Here is a 17,001-nt window from a genome sequence, read left to right as displayed (position 1 = left end):
AGCAGGTCTGCAGGTGTCTATCTTTCTCTCCCCTTCTCTGTCTTCCCCTCCTCTCTCCATTTCTCTCTGTCCTGTACAATAACAACAACTATAATAACTACAACACAATGAAAAACAAGGGCAACAAAAGGGAAAATAAATAAATAAAAATTAAAACTTAAAAAAAAAATAGGCAGACTCTGTCCCTGAAGAACAGGCTCCCATCATCATTCTTCCCAGAGCCACCCTCCCCACCCCCAGTAGAATGATCTGGGAACTACTGGAGACCAAGATAAAGTTGGGAAGGGATTAGATCTCGAATAATTTAATGGTAATATTAGGTTAAAAAGTACAAAGGCTTCAGTGACCTGAGAGGTAGTAAAGTAGGTAGAGCATCGCAAGCCTGAAATCTTGAATTTGCTTTCTGGCAACACATATGCCAAAGTGACACTCTAGTGCCCATTTGATAAATATATTTAGAGCACTGCTCAGCTCTGGCTTATGGTGGTTTGGGGGAACCTGGAGCTTTGGAACCTCCGGCATAAAAATCCTTATGCTATTTCTCCTGATCTCTCAATAAATAAATCTTTTTTTTAAGCATGAGCTTTAGAATCAGATCTAAATTTGTGTCCTAGCAGCACCATGAATTCATTCTGCGTCAGCTTCATTGACCTCAGGTAAGCTATCTTCTGCTCTCCTTAGTTTTTTTTTTTCTTCTTTAAAAACACTTATTGAGCAGGAGAGAGAGCATAATGGTAATACAAAGAGACTCTCATGCCTGAGGTTCCCAGGTCCCAGGTTCAATCCCCTTGTACCACCATAAGCCAGAGCTAAACAATGCTCTGGTTAAAAAAAAAAAGTAAATAAACAATTTATTAGTCAGAGAAGAGACAGACAAAGCATCATTCCAGCATGTGCAGTGCCTAGGATCAAATGCAGGGCATTATGCTTGCAAATCAGGCACTCTGTTTACTGTGCCACTTTCCAGACCATCTGCTAGTTTATTTAATTAAATTTTAATTTAATTAGTATATGTCTACTAAACATACAGGACTCTCCCCACAAACAGCTGTAAGAGGTAGGTGTTATTATTCTCTGGATTGAAGAGGTAGGAAGCAATTTGTTCGAAGCACAGAGATGGTGTAGTCAAACCCTAACCCTTGTCTGCCTGACTCATAGAGTACAAACTTTTCATCGAGATGATCTGTTCCATTTACTTCCACTCTCTAAGGGTGTGTGTGTGGGGGAGGGCACATAGGGAAGGGGGTCAGCAGACACTGGATCAATGAACAAGTTCACTTGAGAGGGCGTCTGCTATGCCATAAGTGGGTCCCATGTTCAAGCCCCTGATACACCACACAAGAGATAAGGCACTGTGGGAAGCTTATGTTCTTTTCTTTTTTTTAAACTTTATTTATTTATTGGATAGACACAGCCAGAAATCAAGAGGGAAAGGGTGATAGAGATGAAGAGAGACAGAGAGACACCTACAGCACTGCCTCACCACTCACAAAGCTTTCCCCCTGCAGGTGGGGACTGAGGGCTGGAACCCAGGTCCTTGTGCATTGTAATACGTGCGTTCAACCAGGTGAGCCACCACCTGGCCCCTGGGGGAAGCTTCTTGTTGTGGTGTAGTGTCATTTCCCCCTCCCTATTCTGAAGAAGTTGGCTCTGAACAGTGAATCCCCTGCAAGAGGAAGAGAGATTAGAGCTAAAGTGTGTGTGTGTGTGTGTGTGTGTGTGTGTGTGTGTGTGTGTGTGTGTGTGTGTGTGTGTGTGTGTGTGTGTGCGCTTCTGGTTGCAATAATAGCAATGTCCGCTGCCCTGCCTTGCCACAACCCAGATGCCCGCTCTGGGTTTCCAGAGTCGGGGGCACATCAGAGAGATGCACTTTGTGCACTTAGTGCACTTTGGCTCAACCGGGACTCGCGGGGGCAGGGCCTGCCTTTTCCTGCACCAATCGGAACGCCGAGAGCCCTTGCCGGAAGAAGCTGATTGGCCGGCGGAGGGGACGTGGTGCGCGCGGCGCTCCTGGGGAGGAGCCTCTCACCGGCCAGCAGAGGGCGCGCTCAGAGCGAGGAGGCACCGTTTTCATGGAGGGGGCGACGGTGGAGTCGCCGGAGGCGGCCGCGGTGGCCCGGGACCTGCTGGCCCTGGGGTGAGGCGACTGTGGGGGTGTCGGCGCGGGAAGGGGCAGCCTTGTCCTCCTCACTGACCGGCATCTTCCTGCTGCCTCTGTCCCGCCGCAGTTATGAGGGCCTCCCGGGGGCGGCGTCGCTGGACGCCTCGTGCCCAGACTTCAGGGCGCTGTGCTCGCGGCTGGTGGCGGAGTTGGCGGCCCTGGGCGCCCCGCAACGCGAGCGGGAGCCAGAGCAGGGCGCGGGGGCGCAGAGCACCGGCCACGGTACGCCCGGAGGGTGGGGGGGGGAGCCCGGGGGTGAGGCGGCGCCTGACGTCTGTCGCCTCCCGCAGGCCCGGGCGCCGAGGAAGACTTCCCGGGACGGCTGGCCGGCTTGCTGCGGGACTGGCACTGCCCGGACCGCGCGCTCTGCGGAGCCGCCCTGCGGGAGCCCGGCGCCTGCCTGCGCCTGCTGCGTGAGCTTGGGGCGGGCGGAAGTGGGCGAGGCTGCTGTCTGCGGGGGGCGGGGGGGCTGGGAGGAGGCGGCTGCAGCCTGGGGGGGTGCACCTTGAGGGGCGGCTGCGGCTGGCCGGGAGGGGCAGGTGCAACCTGAGGGGGGCGGCTGCAGCCTGGGGGGGGTGCACCCTGAGGGGCCGGCTGCGGCTGGCCGGGAGGGGCAGGTGCAACCTGGAAGGGGCGGTTCTGCACGCAGAAAATGTGCCTACGGGGGCGTGGCTAGAACTTGGAGACCTTCTGGAAGGCCCGGGAAGAACGCGGTCAAGCTTTGGGGTGGCCCAGGGCTGAGATGGGCGGGGCTCCAATGGGGGGGGTAGCGTGAAACTCAGGTGAGGTATGGGGGGGGCTAGATAGCGTAATGGTTATGCAAGGAGACTCAAACACGTGAGGCTGAGGTTCAATCCCCTGTACTACCATAAAAATAAAAATAAAAAGGTAGTGCAGCGGGTTATGCGCAGGTGGCGCAAAGTGCAAGGACCAGCATAAGGATCCTGGTTCCAGCCCCGGGCTCCCCACCTGCAGGGAGTCGCTTCACAGGCGGTGAAGCAGGTCTGCAGGTGTAGAAGCAGGTCTGCAGGTGTCTGTCTTTCCTCCTCTCTGTCTTCTCCTCCTCTCTCCACTTCTCTCTGTCCTATCCAACAACGACATAACAACAACAACAATAATAACTACAATAAAACAAGGACAACAAAAGAATAAATAAATATTTAATAAAAACTGATTTATTGTGGTCCAGTGAATAAAGCATTGGACTCTGAAGCATGAGGTCCTGAGTTCAATCCCTGGCAGCATATGTACCAGAGCGATGTCTGGTTCTTTCTCTCTCTCCTATCTTTCTCATTAATAAATAAAATCTTAAAAAGCTGGGGTTTTTTGTTTGTTTGTTTGTTTGTTTTTGCAAGATATAGAGAGGCTAGAGCAACACTCTGGCCTACGAGGGGCAGGGACTGAACTCACTGACCTTGTGCTCACAAGTAGTGAGGGTCACCGCTGTGCTTTCTCCTACTCACTTCCCTTTTTTTTTTTCCTTGCCTCCAGCGTTATCACTGGAGCTCTGTGCCTGCACTACCACTGCTCCCGGAGGCTATTTTTTCCCTTTTTATTGCCCTTGTTGTTTATCATTATTATTATTGTTGCTGTTGCTGTCATTGTTGTTGGATAAGACAGAGAAATGGAGAGGGGAGGGAAGAGAAAGATAAGACACCTGCAGACCTGCTTTACCCTGTGAGGCGACCCCCTCCCCCCCGAAGGTGGGGAGCCTGGGGCTCCAACTGGAATCCTTGAGCCCTTCCTGCCATGTGCGCTTAACCCACTGCACTATCACCCAGCCCCCTCCCTTCATTTTTTGTTTTTCCTTTTTACCTTTTCCTACTTTTAGGCTTCCTCTGCTCGGAGCTCCAAGCTGCCCGCCTCCTCCACCTTCGCCCCCAGCTGCATCCCAGCCCTGTGTTGCCAGCTGCTGGGGAAGGAGCAGAGGAGGAAGCAGGCATCGTCCAGGAACTGGTTCTCACCCTCCAAGCCCTAGAGTTCCCCAGACCAGAGGCGAGGACCCAGGCTAGCCAGCTTCTGCGGGAGTTGCACACCAAGGTAGAGAGAGAACCAGAGTCCCCTTGGCACCTGGCCATCAGAGGTGCACAACTTCTGTTTTCTAGATTCTGTGGCTGAGGGATCCTCAGGACTGTTCTTACAGTTTCTGCTGGGTCAGTCTCACCCTCTTCCTTACCCCATCAGATCTCAGAGCTGCTGCCTTCCCTGCCCCCAGGGTCCTTGAAGCCCCTCCTCTGCCACCCACTGGACGCACCCAGATGGGTAAGCTCTTCTATGCAAAATGTCCTCCTCTGTCAGCCATGAGAGTGAGGGAGCCCCCTTGACCAAGACCTTTCTCCCCAGGAGGTATTGGAGTCTCTGGCCCAGAGTCTTCGAGATCAGTACCGCTGCCGCCGCAGCCTTCTCTTAAAGCGCCTGGACCTCACCACTTCTGCTTTCCACTGGAGTGATCGTGCAGAGGTGTGGGCTTGGGACCTGGGTGGAAGGAGGGTGGCCTTGTTGGGGTTAGGTGGGGGCTCCAGCTCTAGGGAGGAGTTTGGGCCAGAGATAATATTACCCTCTTGCAGATTTAAAATTTTCTAATTTAGTTTTAAATATTTGTTTTTATACTTTGGATAGAGATAAAGAGAAATTGAGAGTGATGGGGCAGACAGAGGGAGGGACAGATACCTGCAGCATCACCATTCATGAGTGTCCCTTCTGCATATGTGCACTCTACTGGATGCATCATTGCCCAGCCGCTTTCTTTCTTTTTTATTTGACAGGACAGAGAGAATTTGAGAGGGGAAAGGGAGACAGAGAAGGGGAAAGAGAGGGAGAGACACCTGCAGCTCTGCTGCACTTGAGAAACTTCCCCCTGCAGGTGGGGACTCGGGGATTGAACTGAGTCCTTGTGCATAGTAATGTGTGTGCTCAACCAAGTGTCACACTTCCAGGCCCCAAATTATTTTGATTATAGATTTATTTATTTGGGGGTGGAGAGAGAACCAAAGCATCACTCTGGCATGTGTGATGCTGGGGATTGAACTCAGGACCTTGAACTACTTGAGAGTCCCGCGCTTTATCCACGGTGCCGCTTCCTGTCTTATTCCTCTTTCAGATCTTTGAGGCCTAGCACATTCTAGAATCTTGTGGGAGTTGGAGCTCAGACCATTCTATAATCTGAAGGAGGGATCCACAATACTCTGGAATGCCCAGTCCTGAGATATCTAGAGGTGTTAGGAGTAAGGCCCTGAGTGGGAAAGAAATGCTTTGGAGGTGACAGATCCCCTTGAGGCAGGTTCTTAGCCACCTTCTTTTGCCCACACCCCCACCAAGGCCCAGGGGAAGGCCATGAAGGCAGTGCTGATCCCCATTCGAGAGACTCTGACCCCAGAATCGACTGTCTCCATCCCACATGTCCTGGCAGCCCGAGCTGACCTATCTCGTCTCATCCCAGCTACCAGCAAGGATGCCCGCCGGGGGACCTGCTGTGCCATCAACAAGGTGGGTACCTGGGAGTAGAGGAGGGCCCCATGTCCTTGGCTCTTCTCACTGGCCTTTCAGCCTTTGCCCTACCTTGTCCTTTTCTAACTGGCTTACTGCTCTAGCCTTGTTCCTGGTTTCTTCCCCTCTGAATTAACCACCTATAATCCTATAATCCTCCCTTTCCAGTTAGCAGGGTTTCTCTCTCTCTCTCTTATATTGGATAGAGACAGAGAGTTATCATGAGGGTATAGGGAGTTAGAGGGAGAGAAAGAGAGTATTACTTGCAGCACTGCTTCACTTGCTTATAAAGCTTCTCCACTGCAGGTAGGGACCAGGGGCTTGAACCCAGGTCCTTACACATTGTAGACTCTACCAGGCGTGTCACCACCTGGCCCCAGCAGGATATTTCTGACATATCTGACCATGGGGGGCCGGGCGGTGGCGCAGGGGGTTGAGCTCACTTGGCACACGGCACAGGGACGGTTGTAGGGACCCCCGGTTCGAGCCCCCAGCTCCTCACCTACAGGGAGTCGCTTCACAGGCGGTGAAGCAGGTCTGCAGGTGTCTGTCTTTTTCTCCCTCTCTCTGTCTTCCCCTCCTCTCTCAGTTTCTCTCTGTCCTATCCAACAATAATATTAACAACAATGATAGACAACAAGGGCAACAGAAGGGAAAAAATGGCCTCCAGGAGCAGTGGATTCATAGTGCAGGCACCGAGCCCCAGGAGTAACCCTGGAGGCAAACAAATCTGACTGTGTCCCTCCCTAGCTCAGGATCCTTCTGTGTGTCCCTAGTGCCTTCAGAAGACAGGCCAATTATTTACAGATTCTGTTCACCTCTCCAGCTTTGACTCCAGTATTGCCTCCCCGCTCCCCAGCATTAAAATATTTTATTTTCATTTATGGGGGGTGGAATAGAGCATTATTCTGACATAAACACTGCCAAGAATTGAACTCAGGACCTCATACTTGGATGTCCACAACTCTTACTGCTGCACAACCTACTGGGCCACTTAAAAAAATATATATAATTTTAATGAAAAGACTATGGGTAAATAATATTATAGGTAATGCAGAAGAAATGAATATTTTTTGGGGGGGAAACATAAATTGTGCCAGGGAGATAGCATAATAGTCATGCAAAAAAAGCTGTCATGCCTGAGGCTCTGAGGTCCCAGATTCAATCCCCAGCACCACCACAAACCATAGCTGAGCAGTGCTTTGGGGGGGAAAAAAACGAAAAGATTTTATAAGACATGGAGGGTGAAGATATAGTACCAGCTATAGTATAATAGACTTCCATGCCTGAGTTCCGTATATAGAATAAATAAATTAAAAAAAAAAAAAAAGAAAGAGGGAAAGAATCTAGGAATTAGGTGGTAGTACACCTGGTATGGCCCACACATGCTCTAGGATCTGGGTTCAAACCCCAGTCCCCACCTGTAGTGGGGAAACTTTATGAGCACTAGAGCAATGTTCGTAGGTTCAATCTGTAGCACCACTATAAGCTGGAAGTGAGTAGTGCTGTAGCACACACACACACACACACACACACACACACACACACACACAGGGGGAGAACGGGGAGCACTTGCTAGAAATATTATACAAAGCCCTGAATGTCCTCACTAATATTGGTAGGGACCTGGGCCTCTGCCATTACCTCCTTTATTCCTTCTTGCTGAGGCCCTTAAAATCCAGTTGCAGGGAGTCGGGCGGTAGCACTGTGGGTGACCAGTGGCAGAAGGATCCCGGTTCGAGCCCCGGCTCCCCACCTGCAGGCGAGTGGCTTCACGGGCCGTGAAGCAGGTCTGCAGGTGTCTGTCTTTCTCTCCCCCTCTCTGTCTTCCCCTCCTCTCTCCATTTCTCTCTGTCCTAGCCAACAATGACATCAATAATAACTACAACAATAAAACAACAAGGGCAACAAAAGGGAATCAATAGATATTTTTTAAAAATGCAGTTGCAAAATCCTAGGCCTCTGTCCTCCACTCACTCAGCCCCGCCTTCCTGTGTCCCTTAAGAGGCAACAGCTGCCCTTCTTTTCTTTTTCTGTTTTTAATTTGTTGATGGGTTTTTTTTTTTTTTTTCTTTTGGCCACGAGGATTTTTCCTGGGTCTAGGTACTTGCATGGTAACTCCACCAATCCAAGTGGCCATTTATTATTTTTTTTTCCCTCCTGATAGAGACAGAGAAATAAAGTGAGGGGTGAGGAGAGAGAGAGAAGGGAAAAGAGACGCAACATTACTCTACTGCTTGTAAAGCTTCTCCACTACAGGTGGGGACTGGGGTTTGAACTCGGATCCTAGAGCATGGTAATGTGTGTGCTATACCAGGTGTACCAGGTGTCCTTGATTCTTTCCCTATTTCTTTCTTTTTTTTTTTAAGTATTTATTTTATTTATTGATAGTGACAGAAATCAAGAGGGAAGGGGGAGACAGAGAGGGGGAATGAGCCACATACCTGCAGCACTGCTTCACTGCTCTCTAAGTTTTCCCCTGCAGGTGGAAACCAGAGACTTGAATCTGGGTCCTTTCTTTCTTTCTATTTTATTTATTTATTTATCATCTTTATTTATTGGGTAGAGATAGCCAGAAATAGGGAGGGAAGGGGGGATAGAGAGGGAGAGAGATGCCTGCAGCACTGCTTTACCACTTGCAAAGCTTTCCTTCCCCTTGCAGGTGGGGGCTGGGGCTTGAACCCGGATCCTTACGCATTGTAACGTGTGTTCAGGTGCACCACCACCCAGCCCTCTCATTTATTTATTAGCAAGAGAACCCGAGCAGAGCATCACTCTGGTACACATGATGCTGGGGATCAGACTCAAGAGCTCATGGTTGACAGTCCAACAGTTTATCCGCTGTGTGACCTCCCAGGCTGCCTGCCCTTGTTTTTCAACCTTATGCTGTTCCCTTGGCTCTCTGGCCCTCTTGTCCAAGATACTCTTTTTTGCTACTTGGAAACTCAAGTTTCATCAACTCTCAGGTGCTAATGGGCAACGTGCCCGATCGGGGGGGCCGCCCGAGTGAGCTGGAAGCCCCCATGCCCAGCTGGCAAAGCAGACGAGAGGACGGAGGCGGGCGGAAGGCAGGCCGTCAGAAGGCAGGCCGCCAGTGCTGGGGCGAAAAGAAGAAGAAGAAGAAGTGAAGGGACTGTCCATTGAGGTAGGGGGAGGAAGGACAAGGGGGCAGGGCCGCTCAGAGATGCTGACACTACTAATAAATTTCTGGGGTGTCAGGTTGAGTTTCCTCTTGGTGCCAGACTCCATATCTTGTGTTCCCGGGATACCCAGACACCCTCCTATCCACTACTCCACATCTAGGGCCATGTTCCTTGGAAAATAAATTTATTTTATGACAGGATGTGTCTCTCTGGGTGCGAGGTCAGGGGTGCTGGGGTGTATGGGGGTGAGGAGAGCCTCACAGGTCCCTGCTACTCTAACCCTCCAAGTCCTTTGCTCTTTCCTTTCCTGTGGATGGTGAGCAGGGGAGACAGACAGGAGGACCTTGGACAAGTTGCAGGGACACAGCAACAGAAAACAGAGTAAGTGATCCAGGAGGTGGCACACTGCATTGGACTCTCAGGTACGAGGTCCAGAGTTCAGTCCCTGGCAACACATGTACCAGAGTGGTGCTCTGGTTCTCTTTCTCCCCTCTTATCTTTCTCATTAATAAATAAATAAAGTCTTTATAAAATGTATATTTATTCTAGAGACAGAATTTGAGAGGCGTGGGGGGAGTAATGAGGAAGAGAGACAGAGATACCTGCCTCACCAAACTTGCCTCACCGCTTGTGAAACTTGCCCCCTGCAAGTGGATACTGGGGGCTTGAACCCAGGGCCCTGTGCATTGTATTACATGTGCTCAACCGGGTGCGTCACCACCCAGCCCCTTAAATAAAATCTTAAGAAAAACAAAACGAAACACAAGTGAAAACCCTGGCCCTTGGGCTGGCAAAACAGTTCACTTGGATAGCCCCCTCACACACACACACACACATTATAGGAAGCTTCAGTGCTTTGGTCTCTCTCACTCTGCCTCTATCAAAACACACAAACAAAACCCTGACCTTCCTGACGCCAGTGTTTCTAGTGAGGAGGGACTGGGAGGAAAAAAATATAACAGGTGAAACAGGTAGTTTGTCAGGTGGGGGAAGGACTTTGGAGCAAGATAATGTAGGAAGGTAAAGTGAAGACTCTTGAGTGTGGTCAGGGGAGGCCTCAAAGAGAGTGACCCCCTGGAGCTAAGTCCCAAAGAGGAGCCCAGGGAACCTCTAGGGAAGAACCTTACAGGCAGAGGGAATGAACTGCTGGTGCAAAGGCCCTGAGGTACGGGGCATGTTCAGGGACCATGGAGGCCAGAGTACCAGAGGCAGAACGTGGTTGGAGGTGCAGAGCTGATTTGGGGTGAAGCCAGTGCAGGGCTCTTGGTTCCACGCCTTGTCTCTACGTCTCTCCTGTCTGCATCCCTAGATCTGAACTCTGTCCCTCTCCTCCCCCTCCTACCCCTTGCTGTCAATTTAGCTGGTGGTATGGGCTTCTGTTTTGCTTGTTTGTTTTTACATAAAAGATAGTGTGTCTAAATGTATCCAAGGAGGTAGCACAGTGAATAAAGCACTGGGCTCTTGAACTTGAGTTCCTGAGTTTGATCCCTGGCACCACATGTATGGGAGTGATACTCTGGGGTTCTCTGCCTCCCAGCCCCATAAATAAGTCTTGTTAAAAGGATTATAAATGGAGCTACATGGGTACTACATGCAGAAAGAAAGCACAGTTAATAACCACTCAGATATCAGAGAAGAAAAGAGCTTTCTTTGGGGGAAAAGGCTGAGTGATAATGACTCCACAGGGGCAGTGTGGATGGAAGGGAGGCGGTGCTTTTGGTGGTTCCACTGGAGGCTGAATTACAGGACTTGGGGGGACAGAGCAGAGACTGAGGTGAAGTCTAGGAATTCAGCTTGGAAGGCTGGGTGGGTGGTGGGGCCGCCGCTGGGAGGGGGACCTGGGGGGAGGTGAAAACATGAGTTATGGGGGTATACTAGATCTAAGAGATGGTTCACTGCTAAGGAGAAAAGTCTCACCCCAAAATTTGTTTTTGGCACTGGAGCCTTGCTATTGTGTGATTTCACTACCCCTGGGCAACTTTTCATTCTTTTTATCTGAGAGAGAAAGGGAGAGACGTCAGTCATAGCACCAGACTACCATCTGTGGAGCTTCCGCTGGTGTGGTGGTCCTCTCATGTTGTGCTGGGGATCAAACTTGGACCCAGGCACATTCACTCAGACTTTTTGTTAACTACAAGAATGAATGACCTGGGTTGGGGAGATAGTGTAGTGGTTATGCAAGCAGACTTTATTGCCTGAGGCTCTGAGATCCCAGGTTCAATCCCCAGCACCACTATAAGCCAAGCTGAGCAGTGTTCTGGTAAAATAAACAAATAAAATAATAATAAATAATCAATTAAAAGGGGGAAATAACTCACTTGGATAGTGCACTGCCTTGCCATGTGTGTTATTCAGGCTCTAGCTGGGTCCTCACTACACTGAAGGGGAGCTGCAGTCTCTTCCACTCTCTCTACCTCTGTCAATCTTAAAAATAATAATAATAATAATAGGGAGTTGGGTGGTAGCGCAGCGGGTTAAGCACGTGGCGCGAAGCACAAGGACCGGCCTAAGGATCCAGGTTCGAGTCCCCAGCTCCCCACCTGCAGGTGAGTTGCTTCAAAGGTGGTGAAGCAGGTCTGCAGGTGTCTGTCTTTCTCTCCCCCTCTCTGTCTTCTCCTTCTCTCTCCATTTCTCTCTGTCCTATCTAACAACGACAACATCAATGACAACAATAACCAGGGCGACAAAATGAATAAATAAATAATAATAAATATATTAAAAAATAATAATAATCCCCCAACATTAAAATTTTTAAAAATATTTTTTAATATTTATTTATTTCCTTTTGTTGCCCTTGTTGTTTTATTGTTGTAGTTATTATTGTTGTTATTGATGTCATTGTTGTTGTCATTGTTGGATAGGACAGAGAGAAATGGAGAGAGGAGGGGAGAGAAAGACAGACACCTGCAGACCTGCTTCACCGCCTGTGAAGCGACTCCCCTGCAGGTGGGGAGCCGGGGGCTCGAACCGGGATCCTTACGCCGGTCCTTGTGCTTTGCGCCACATGTGCTTAGCTCGCTGGGCTACCGTCCGACTCCCCAACATTAAAAATTAAGCAGGCGCTGGAAAACTGCTCACCTGGTAGGGTGCATGACTTGGATCTGAGCCCTGGCACCACATGGGAATGCTTCAGTACTAGGGGAAGCTCTGGGGATGTATCTCATTTCCCCTCTTTCTGTTTCTGTCTCTCTCTGAAGTAAAAAGAATGAAAATACTGGCCCAGGAGCTGTGAAACTGCACATATGTGAGGTTCCGCCCCCCATTCCCCCCACCACACACACTGAAAGAAAAGTACCCAGTATCTAAACCCCTCCTACCCAAGAAGGAAGCATGTGTAGTTTTACTTTCCTCTGTTACCTCAATTCTGTCTGGGTGCCCAGGACAGTCTGGTCTCCCTTTCCCAGCTAGGGGTGCAGAACTGTTCCTTCTCACCGTCTCTGGTTCCCAGGAAAGGTGGGAGGGCTCCTGCTGGGTTGAGGCCTGGTGAGGGTAGCACTCAGTCTCAGAGTCCTGGGGTAGCGCATCCAAGTCCTGGGGTATCGTGTAGGGGAGGCTGTCCTCAGAGCCTGTTTGTGGGACTGGTGGAGGGAAGGGGTGTTGCCTGGTGGGTTGATGTGCAGGACCCCGTGGCCTTGCAGTAAATCTCCCGTTACCTCTACCTCTCCCCCCCACCTCCCACCCCTGGGACCATTGCATTTGGGGGCTTTTGTGCCTCCTCCCTTTCAATAAAAGACAAGAGGAGTCAGCAAGGAGAGACACCACAGCACCTCTTTACCATTTTGGAAGCTTCCCCATTGCATGCTGCTCCTATATGGTGACTAATGGGGCTTGAACCCAGGTCCTCTCAAATGGTAAGGTACTGGGTGAGACATCTCTCAGCCGGGGGTCTTACCACAGTTGGCATGAGGAACCAGTAAGGGTGGGGTGGAGGCTCTTGGGGAGCTGCCGTCGTCCTTGGAGCCTGGCTTCTTACACTCTGCCTTCACCCGATCTCTGCAGTGCTTGTGGCAACACAGCCCACAGTCTGGGGGAGGGCAGTGGTTAGGGATGGGAGGCCCAACCTACGCCCCCATTCTGCTGTCCTGCTCCTCTCATTCTTCCAGCCTGTGCCCTCATTCTTCCATTATGATTCCCTCATTCTTCTTCCTTTTTTGTATTATCTTTATTTATTCAATAGAGACAGCAAGAAATTGAGAGGAAGAGGGAGAGAGGGTGGTCCAGGAGGTGGTGCAGTGGATAAAACATCAAACTCTCAGGCATGAGGTCCCGAGTTCAGTCCCTGGCAGCACATGTACCAGAGTGATGTCTGGTTTCCTCTCTCTCTCTCTCTCTCTCTCTCTCTCTCTCTCTCTCTCTGGTTTCCTCTCCCCCCCTCTTTCTCTCTCTGTGTGTGTGTGTGTGTGTCATGTCCTCCTATCCTTCCCATTAATAAATAAATAAATAAATATAGAGAGAGAGTCAGAGAGACACCTGCAGCCCTGCTTCACCACTTGAGAAGCTTTCCTCCTGCAGGTAGGGACAGGGTTCTTGACCCCAGGTCCTTGCTCACTGTAACATGTGCTGTCAACCAGGTGCATTACCACCCAGCTCCTGAACCCCCCCATTCTTCTAGCCTCTGCCCCCCACTCTTCCAGCCTGCAGCAGTCTCCTCCTCCTACTCACCCCGACACCGGTAGCCTTGCTTGGTGACACCCCAGAGCTGGGAAGAGAGAACACAGCAGGTCACCTCGGGTAAGGGAGGCAGAGCTGTGTGTATGGGCTTGTGGGGGTGTGTGGGGGGGAGCAGCTGTTTGGACAACTAGACACTATATCTAGGTTTGGGAAGTTCTCAGAGTAGGGCCAGGCAGTGACGCACCTGGTTAAATATACACACTACAGTGCACAAGGACCCAGGTTCAAGCCCCTGGTCCCCACCTGCAGGGGGAAAGCTTCACAAGTGGTGGAGCAGGGCTGTGGGTGTCTCTCTGTCTCCATCTCAATCTCCCTCTCCCCTCAATTTCCCTCTGCCTCTATCCAATAATAAATACATAAATTAAAATTTAAAAAAAGTTCTCAGAGCTAGAGGCTTAAGTAGGGGAAAGGAATCTGGAGATGATCTCAAGTTGGAGGCATCAACTAGGACCTGAGAAGAAGGTAAAAGCTGGAATTCATAGAATGTCAGTTCTGGGGGCCAGGTGGTGGTGCCTCTGCCTCATTAAGTGCACCCGTTAAAGTGTGCAAGGACCCAGGTTCGAGTCACTGGTCCCCACTTGCAGGGGAGAAGCTTCTCAAGTGTTGAAGCAGGGCTGCAGGTGTCTCTCTCCCTCTTTCTCTCCCTCCCCTGTCAATTTCTCTCCGTCTCTATCCAATAATAAATAAAAATATTAAAAGGGAGAGAGAGTGAGAACACAGAACCAGAGCTTCCTCTGGTGCTGACCCAGAGTTTTCAACAGTATCCAGGATGAGGGTCCTCTGGGATTTGGGAGTTAATCTAGATTTCAGAGATGACTCATGAGGCAGGGAATATCCAGTGTAGAAGGTTTTTGTAGAACTGGGTGTGTGTGTGGGGGTGGTATTTGAATTTCTGGGCAGGGCCAGCTGTGAGGGAGGAGTCAGTGTCTGGGGGAAGTAGGGGGGTAGTGTGGGGGCTGCTCACAAAGCCACTGCAGCTGTCACAGAAAGTGGGCTTGCGAAAGGAGACCTCGTGGAAGTTGTGCAGGGAGGCCAGGCCCAGCTTGGAGCAGATGGCACTGGCCCGGAGCATGTAGTCTGTCAGCTCCTCCCGGCTGAAGGCGCCACTCCTAGGGGAAGAGACCGGGTGGAGGGTGAGAGACAGAGAAGGGGGAGCTGCCACAGCATGCTCCGCTGCTCATGAAGCTCTCTCCCCTGCTCGGGTAGCCCTAGGTGTCCAGACAACCCCAGTGTCTTCCTCTGTTAGAGGCCCCGGGATGTTTCATTTGTGGGGACCCCCCCAGGATCTGGAGGTCTTACCCCTGGCGGAGGGGCGGGTGTAAGCCATGGCAGGCAAAGGGAAAGCTGGCCGACAGCCGCTCAAAGTCCTCCAGGGAGATGGTCCCGCGGCCATCAGTGTCATAATTCTTGAACACAGACTTCAGAAGACCATGGAGGGCGGAAAGGAGTCAGGTCAGTCCATTAGGGCCTGAGCTTCCTTCCCTCTCTGCTCAGATGTCTCCTTTCCTGCCCACACCCAAGCCCCTAACTGACCCCACGGTCCCCTCCTCACCTCTACCAGCTGCTTCACATGGCGACCCAGGGTGACACGGTCGGGCTTGGGCGTCACGCCGGGGGCCCATTCTACCACCAAGGGCATCTTGAAGGGGGATGGTGGCTGGAGCAGCGACAGTGGGCCTGGTCAGTCAGGGCAGGGGCTTGGACTGGGGGTGGGGGGATCAAAGGGCAGGGATTGGGTCTCACCAGGCTCTTGGGACAGCGGGGCTCCCGGGAGTAGGAGAGCTTGTAGATCTCATCCTCCGTGTAGAAGAGATCCAAGGACAGCTGAGGAAGGGCAGGGCGGCACACACCCTCATCTCCACCCTCCCACCCACCACCCGTTCCCCTGCCTGGACCCCTCTTCCTGCTTTACTGCCTTCCTCCCTTTCTGCTTTCCTTATTTTCTTCTTCCTTTTTTTTTTTTTAAGTTTTATTTATTTAGTTACTCAGCTGTTTATTAGGTAATGACAGGGAAATTGAGAGGGAAGGGAGAGAGAGAGAAAGAGAGACACCTGCAGCACTGCTTTACTGCTCCTGAAGTTCCTAACCTGCAGGTGGGGACCAGGGAGGGGTTTGAACCAAGGTCCTTACGCATGGTAAAATGCTTGCCCAACCAGGTGTACCACCACCTGGCCCACCTGGCCTGCCTTCCTTCCATCCTCCCTCCCTCCCTCCCTTCCTTCCAGAGAGAGAGAGAGAGAGAACATAAAAGAGACCACAGCATTTCAATACCATGGGGGATGGACTCAAATCTGGGTTGTGCACATGGCAAAGCAGTGTTACTATCCATGTGAGTTATTTCATCTTCCTTTTTCTTTCTTTCCTTCTGTCTTTCAGATTTATTGATGAGAGAACCAGAGCATCACCCTGGCACATGTGATCCTGGGGATTGAACTTGCTGCCTCATACTTGAGTCTAACACTTTACCCACTGTCCCACCTCCTAGGTTACAGGGACTTCCTACTTTCATCCTCTTCCCAAAGTCCTTCTCTGGAGGCCCCGAGGGTCCTCTTTCCCATAGAGTCCCATTTATTCTCTCTCTTTTTAAATATTTTATTTATTTATTAATGGATGGGAGGAGAGAGAGGAAAAAAATAACCAGACATCACTCTGGTACATAGGCTGCCAGGGATCAAACTCTGGACGTCATGCTTGAGAGTCTAACATTTTATCCACTGTACCACTCTCAGACCACCCATTTATTCTCTCTTAAAAAAAAAAAAGCCTGCTAATAATCCCGTTTTGTCTCCCGATTTCTTTTTTTTTAAAAATATTTTATTTATTTTATTTTTGAGAGAGGTGCAGAGAGAGAGAGAGACACAGAAACACTAGAGCACTGCACGGCTCTGGCTTATTGTGGAGTAGGGGATTGAACCTGGGAATTCAGAGCCTCAGGCACGAGAGTCTCTGCATAACCATCATGCTGTCTACCCCACCCCTGTTCTCTATACAGGATGTATCATAACTTTTTTTTTTTTTAAGCGCACTCCTCAGCTCTGGCTTACGGTGATTGAACCTGTGACCTTTGGTGCCTCAGGGATGAAAGTCTTTTTGCAAAGCCCATTAGCCAGTCTCCCTAGTCCCTCCTTAGCCCATTTTATTCTTTTTAAAAAGATACTTAATTACTTATTCCCTTTTGTTGCCCATAAATATTTATCTATTTATTCCCTTTTGTTGCCCTTGTTGTTTGATTATTGTAGTTATTACTGTTGTCGTTGTTGGATAGGACAGAGAGAAATGGAGAGAGGAGGGGAAGACAGAGGGGGAGAGAAAGACAGACACCTGCAGACCTGCTTCACTGCCTGTGAAGCGACTCCCCTGCAGGTGGGGAGCCGGGGGCTTGAACAGCCCATTTTATTCTTAATGAGCCTTTTTCAGATTCTATGAAGATGGCAAACCCCTGTAGTCCAGAAGGTGGCACAGTGACTAAAGCATCTGACCCTCAAGCATGAGGTACTGAGTTTGACTCCTGGCATCCCAGGTGCCAGAGTGATAACCTGA

At 50.5% G+C, this 17,001-nt stretch overlaps 2 protein-coding genes across 4 annotated transcripts in view; one reads left to right on the top strand and one right to left on the bottom strand.

Moving 5' to 3' along the window:
• The first annotated feature begins 1,915 nt into the window (after positions 1-1,915).
• Positions 1,916-17,001, top strand: part of FAM98C (family with sequence similarity 98 member C) — a 26,598-nt gene continuing 11,512 nt past the window's right edge. The window contains exons 1-8 of one of the 3 annotated variants that reach the window (XM_016193129.2): positions 1,916-2,137; positions 2,229-2,383; positions 2,452-2,574; positions 3,993-4,201; positions 4,346-4,423; positions 4,505-4,621; positions 5,480-5,647; positions 8,614-8,985. In XM_016193129.2, coding sequence (XP_016048615.1) covers positions 2,073-2,137; positions 2,229-2,383; positions 2,452-2,574; positions 3,993-4,201; positions 4,346-4,423; positions 4,505-4,621; positions 5,480-5,647; positions 8,614-8,775 — 1,077 coding nt within the window. In that variant the 5' untranslated portion in view covers positions 1,916-2,072 and the 3' untranslated portion in view covers positions 8,776-8,985. Of the gene's footprint in view, positions 2,138-2,228; positions 2,384-2,451; positions 2,575-3,992; positions 4,202-4,345; positions 4,424-4,504; positions 4,622-5,479; positions 5,648-8,613; positions 8,986-17,001 lie in introns of those variants that run through there. The other 2 variants (XM_060185856.1, XM_060185857.1) reach the window with 2 other exon arrangements.
• RASGRP4 (RAS guanyl releasing protein 4) overlaps positions 10,384-17,001 on the bottom strand; it is a 21,336-nt gene continuing 14,718 nt past the window's right edge. The window contains exons 10-17 of the mRNA XM_060185860.1: positions 15,205-15,285; positions 15,014-15,118; positions 14,761-14,879; positions 14,426-14,570; positions 13,453-13,489; positions 12,683-12,814; positions 12,223-12,368; positions 10,384-10,628 (exon numbers count right to left, since the gene is read on the bottom strand). Of these exons, the coding sequence (XP_060041843.1) occupies positions 10,572-10,628; positions 12,223-12,368; positions 12,683-12,814; positions 13,453-13,489; positions 14,426-14,570; positions 14,761-14,879; positions 15,014-15,118; positions 15,205-15,285 (822 nt within the window). The 3' untranslated portion in view covers positions 10,384-10,571. The remainder of the gene's footprint in view (positions 10,629-12,222; positions 12,369-12,682; positions 12,815-13,452; positions 13,490-14,425; positions 14,571-14,760; positions 14,880-15,013; positions 15,119-15,204; positions 15,286-17,001) is intronic.

Source organism: Erinaceus europaeus, chromosome 2, assembly GCF_950295315.1.
Source record: "Erinaceus europaeus chromosome 2, mEriEur2.1, whole genome shotgun sequence".
Lineage (NCBI taxonomy): Eukaryota > Metazoa > Chordata > Mammalia > Eulipotyphla > Erinaceidae > Erinaceus > Erinaceus europaeus.
The sequence above is the reverse complement of the archived record's forward strand: the minus strand, read 5'-3'. Positions and strand labels throughout refer to the sequence as shown.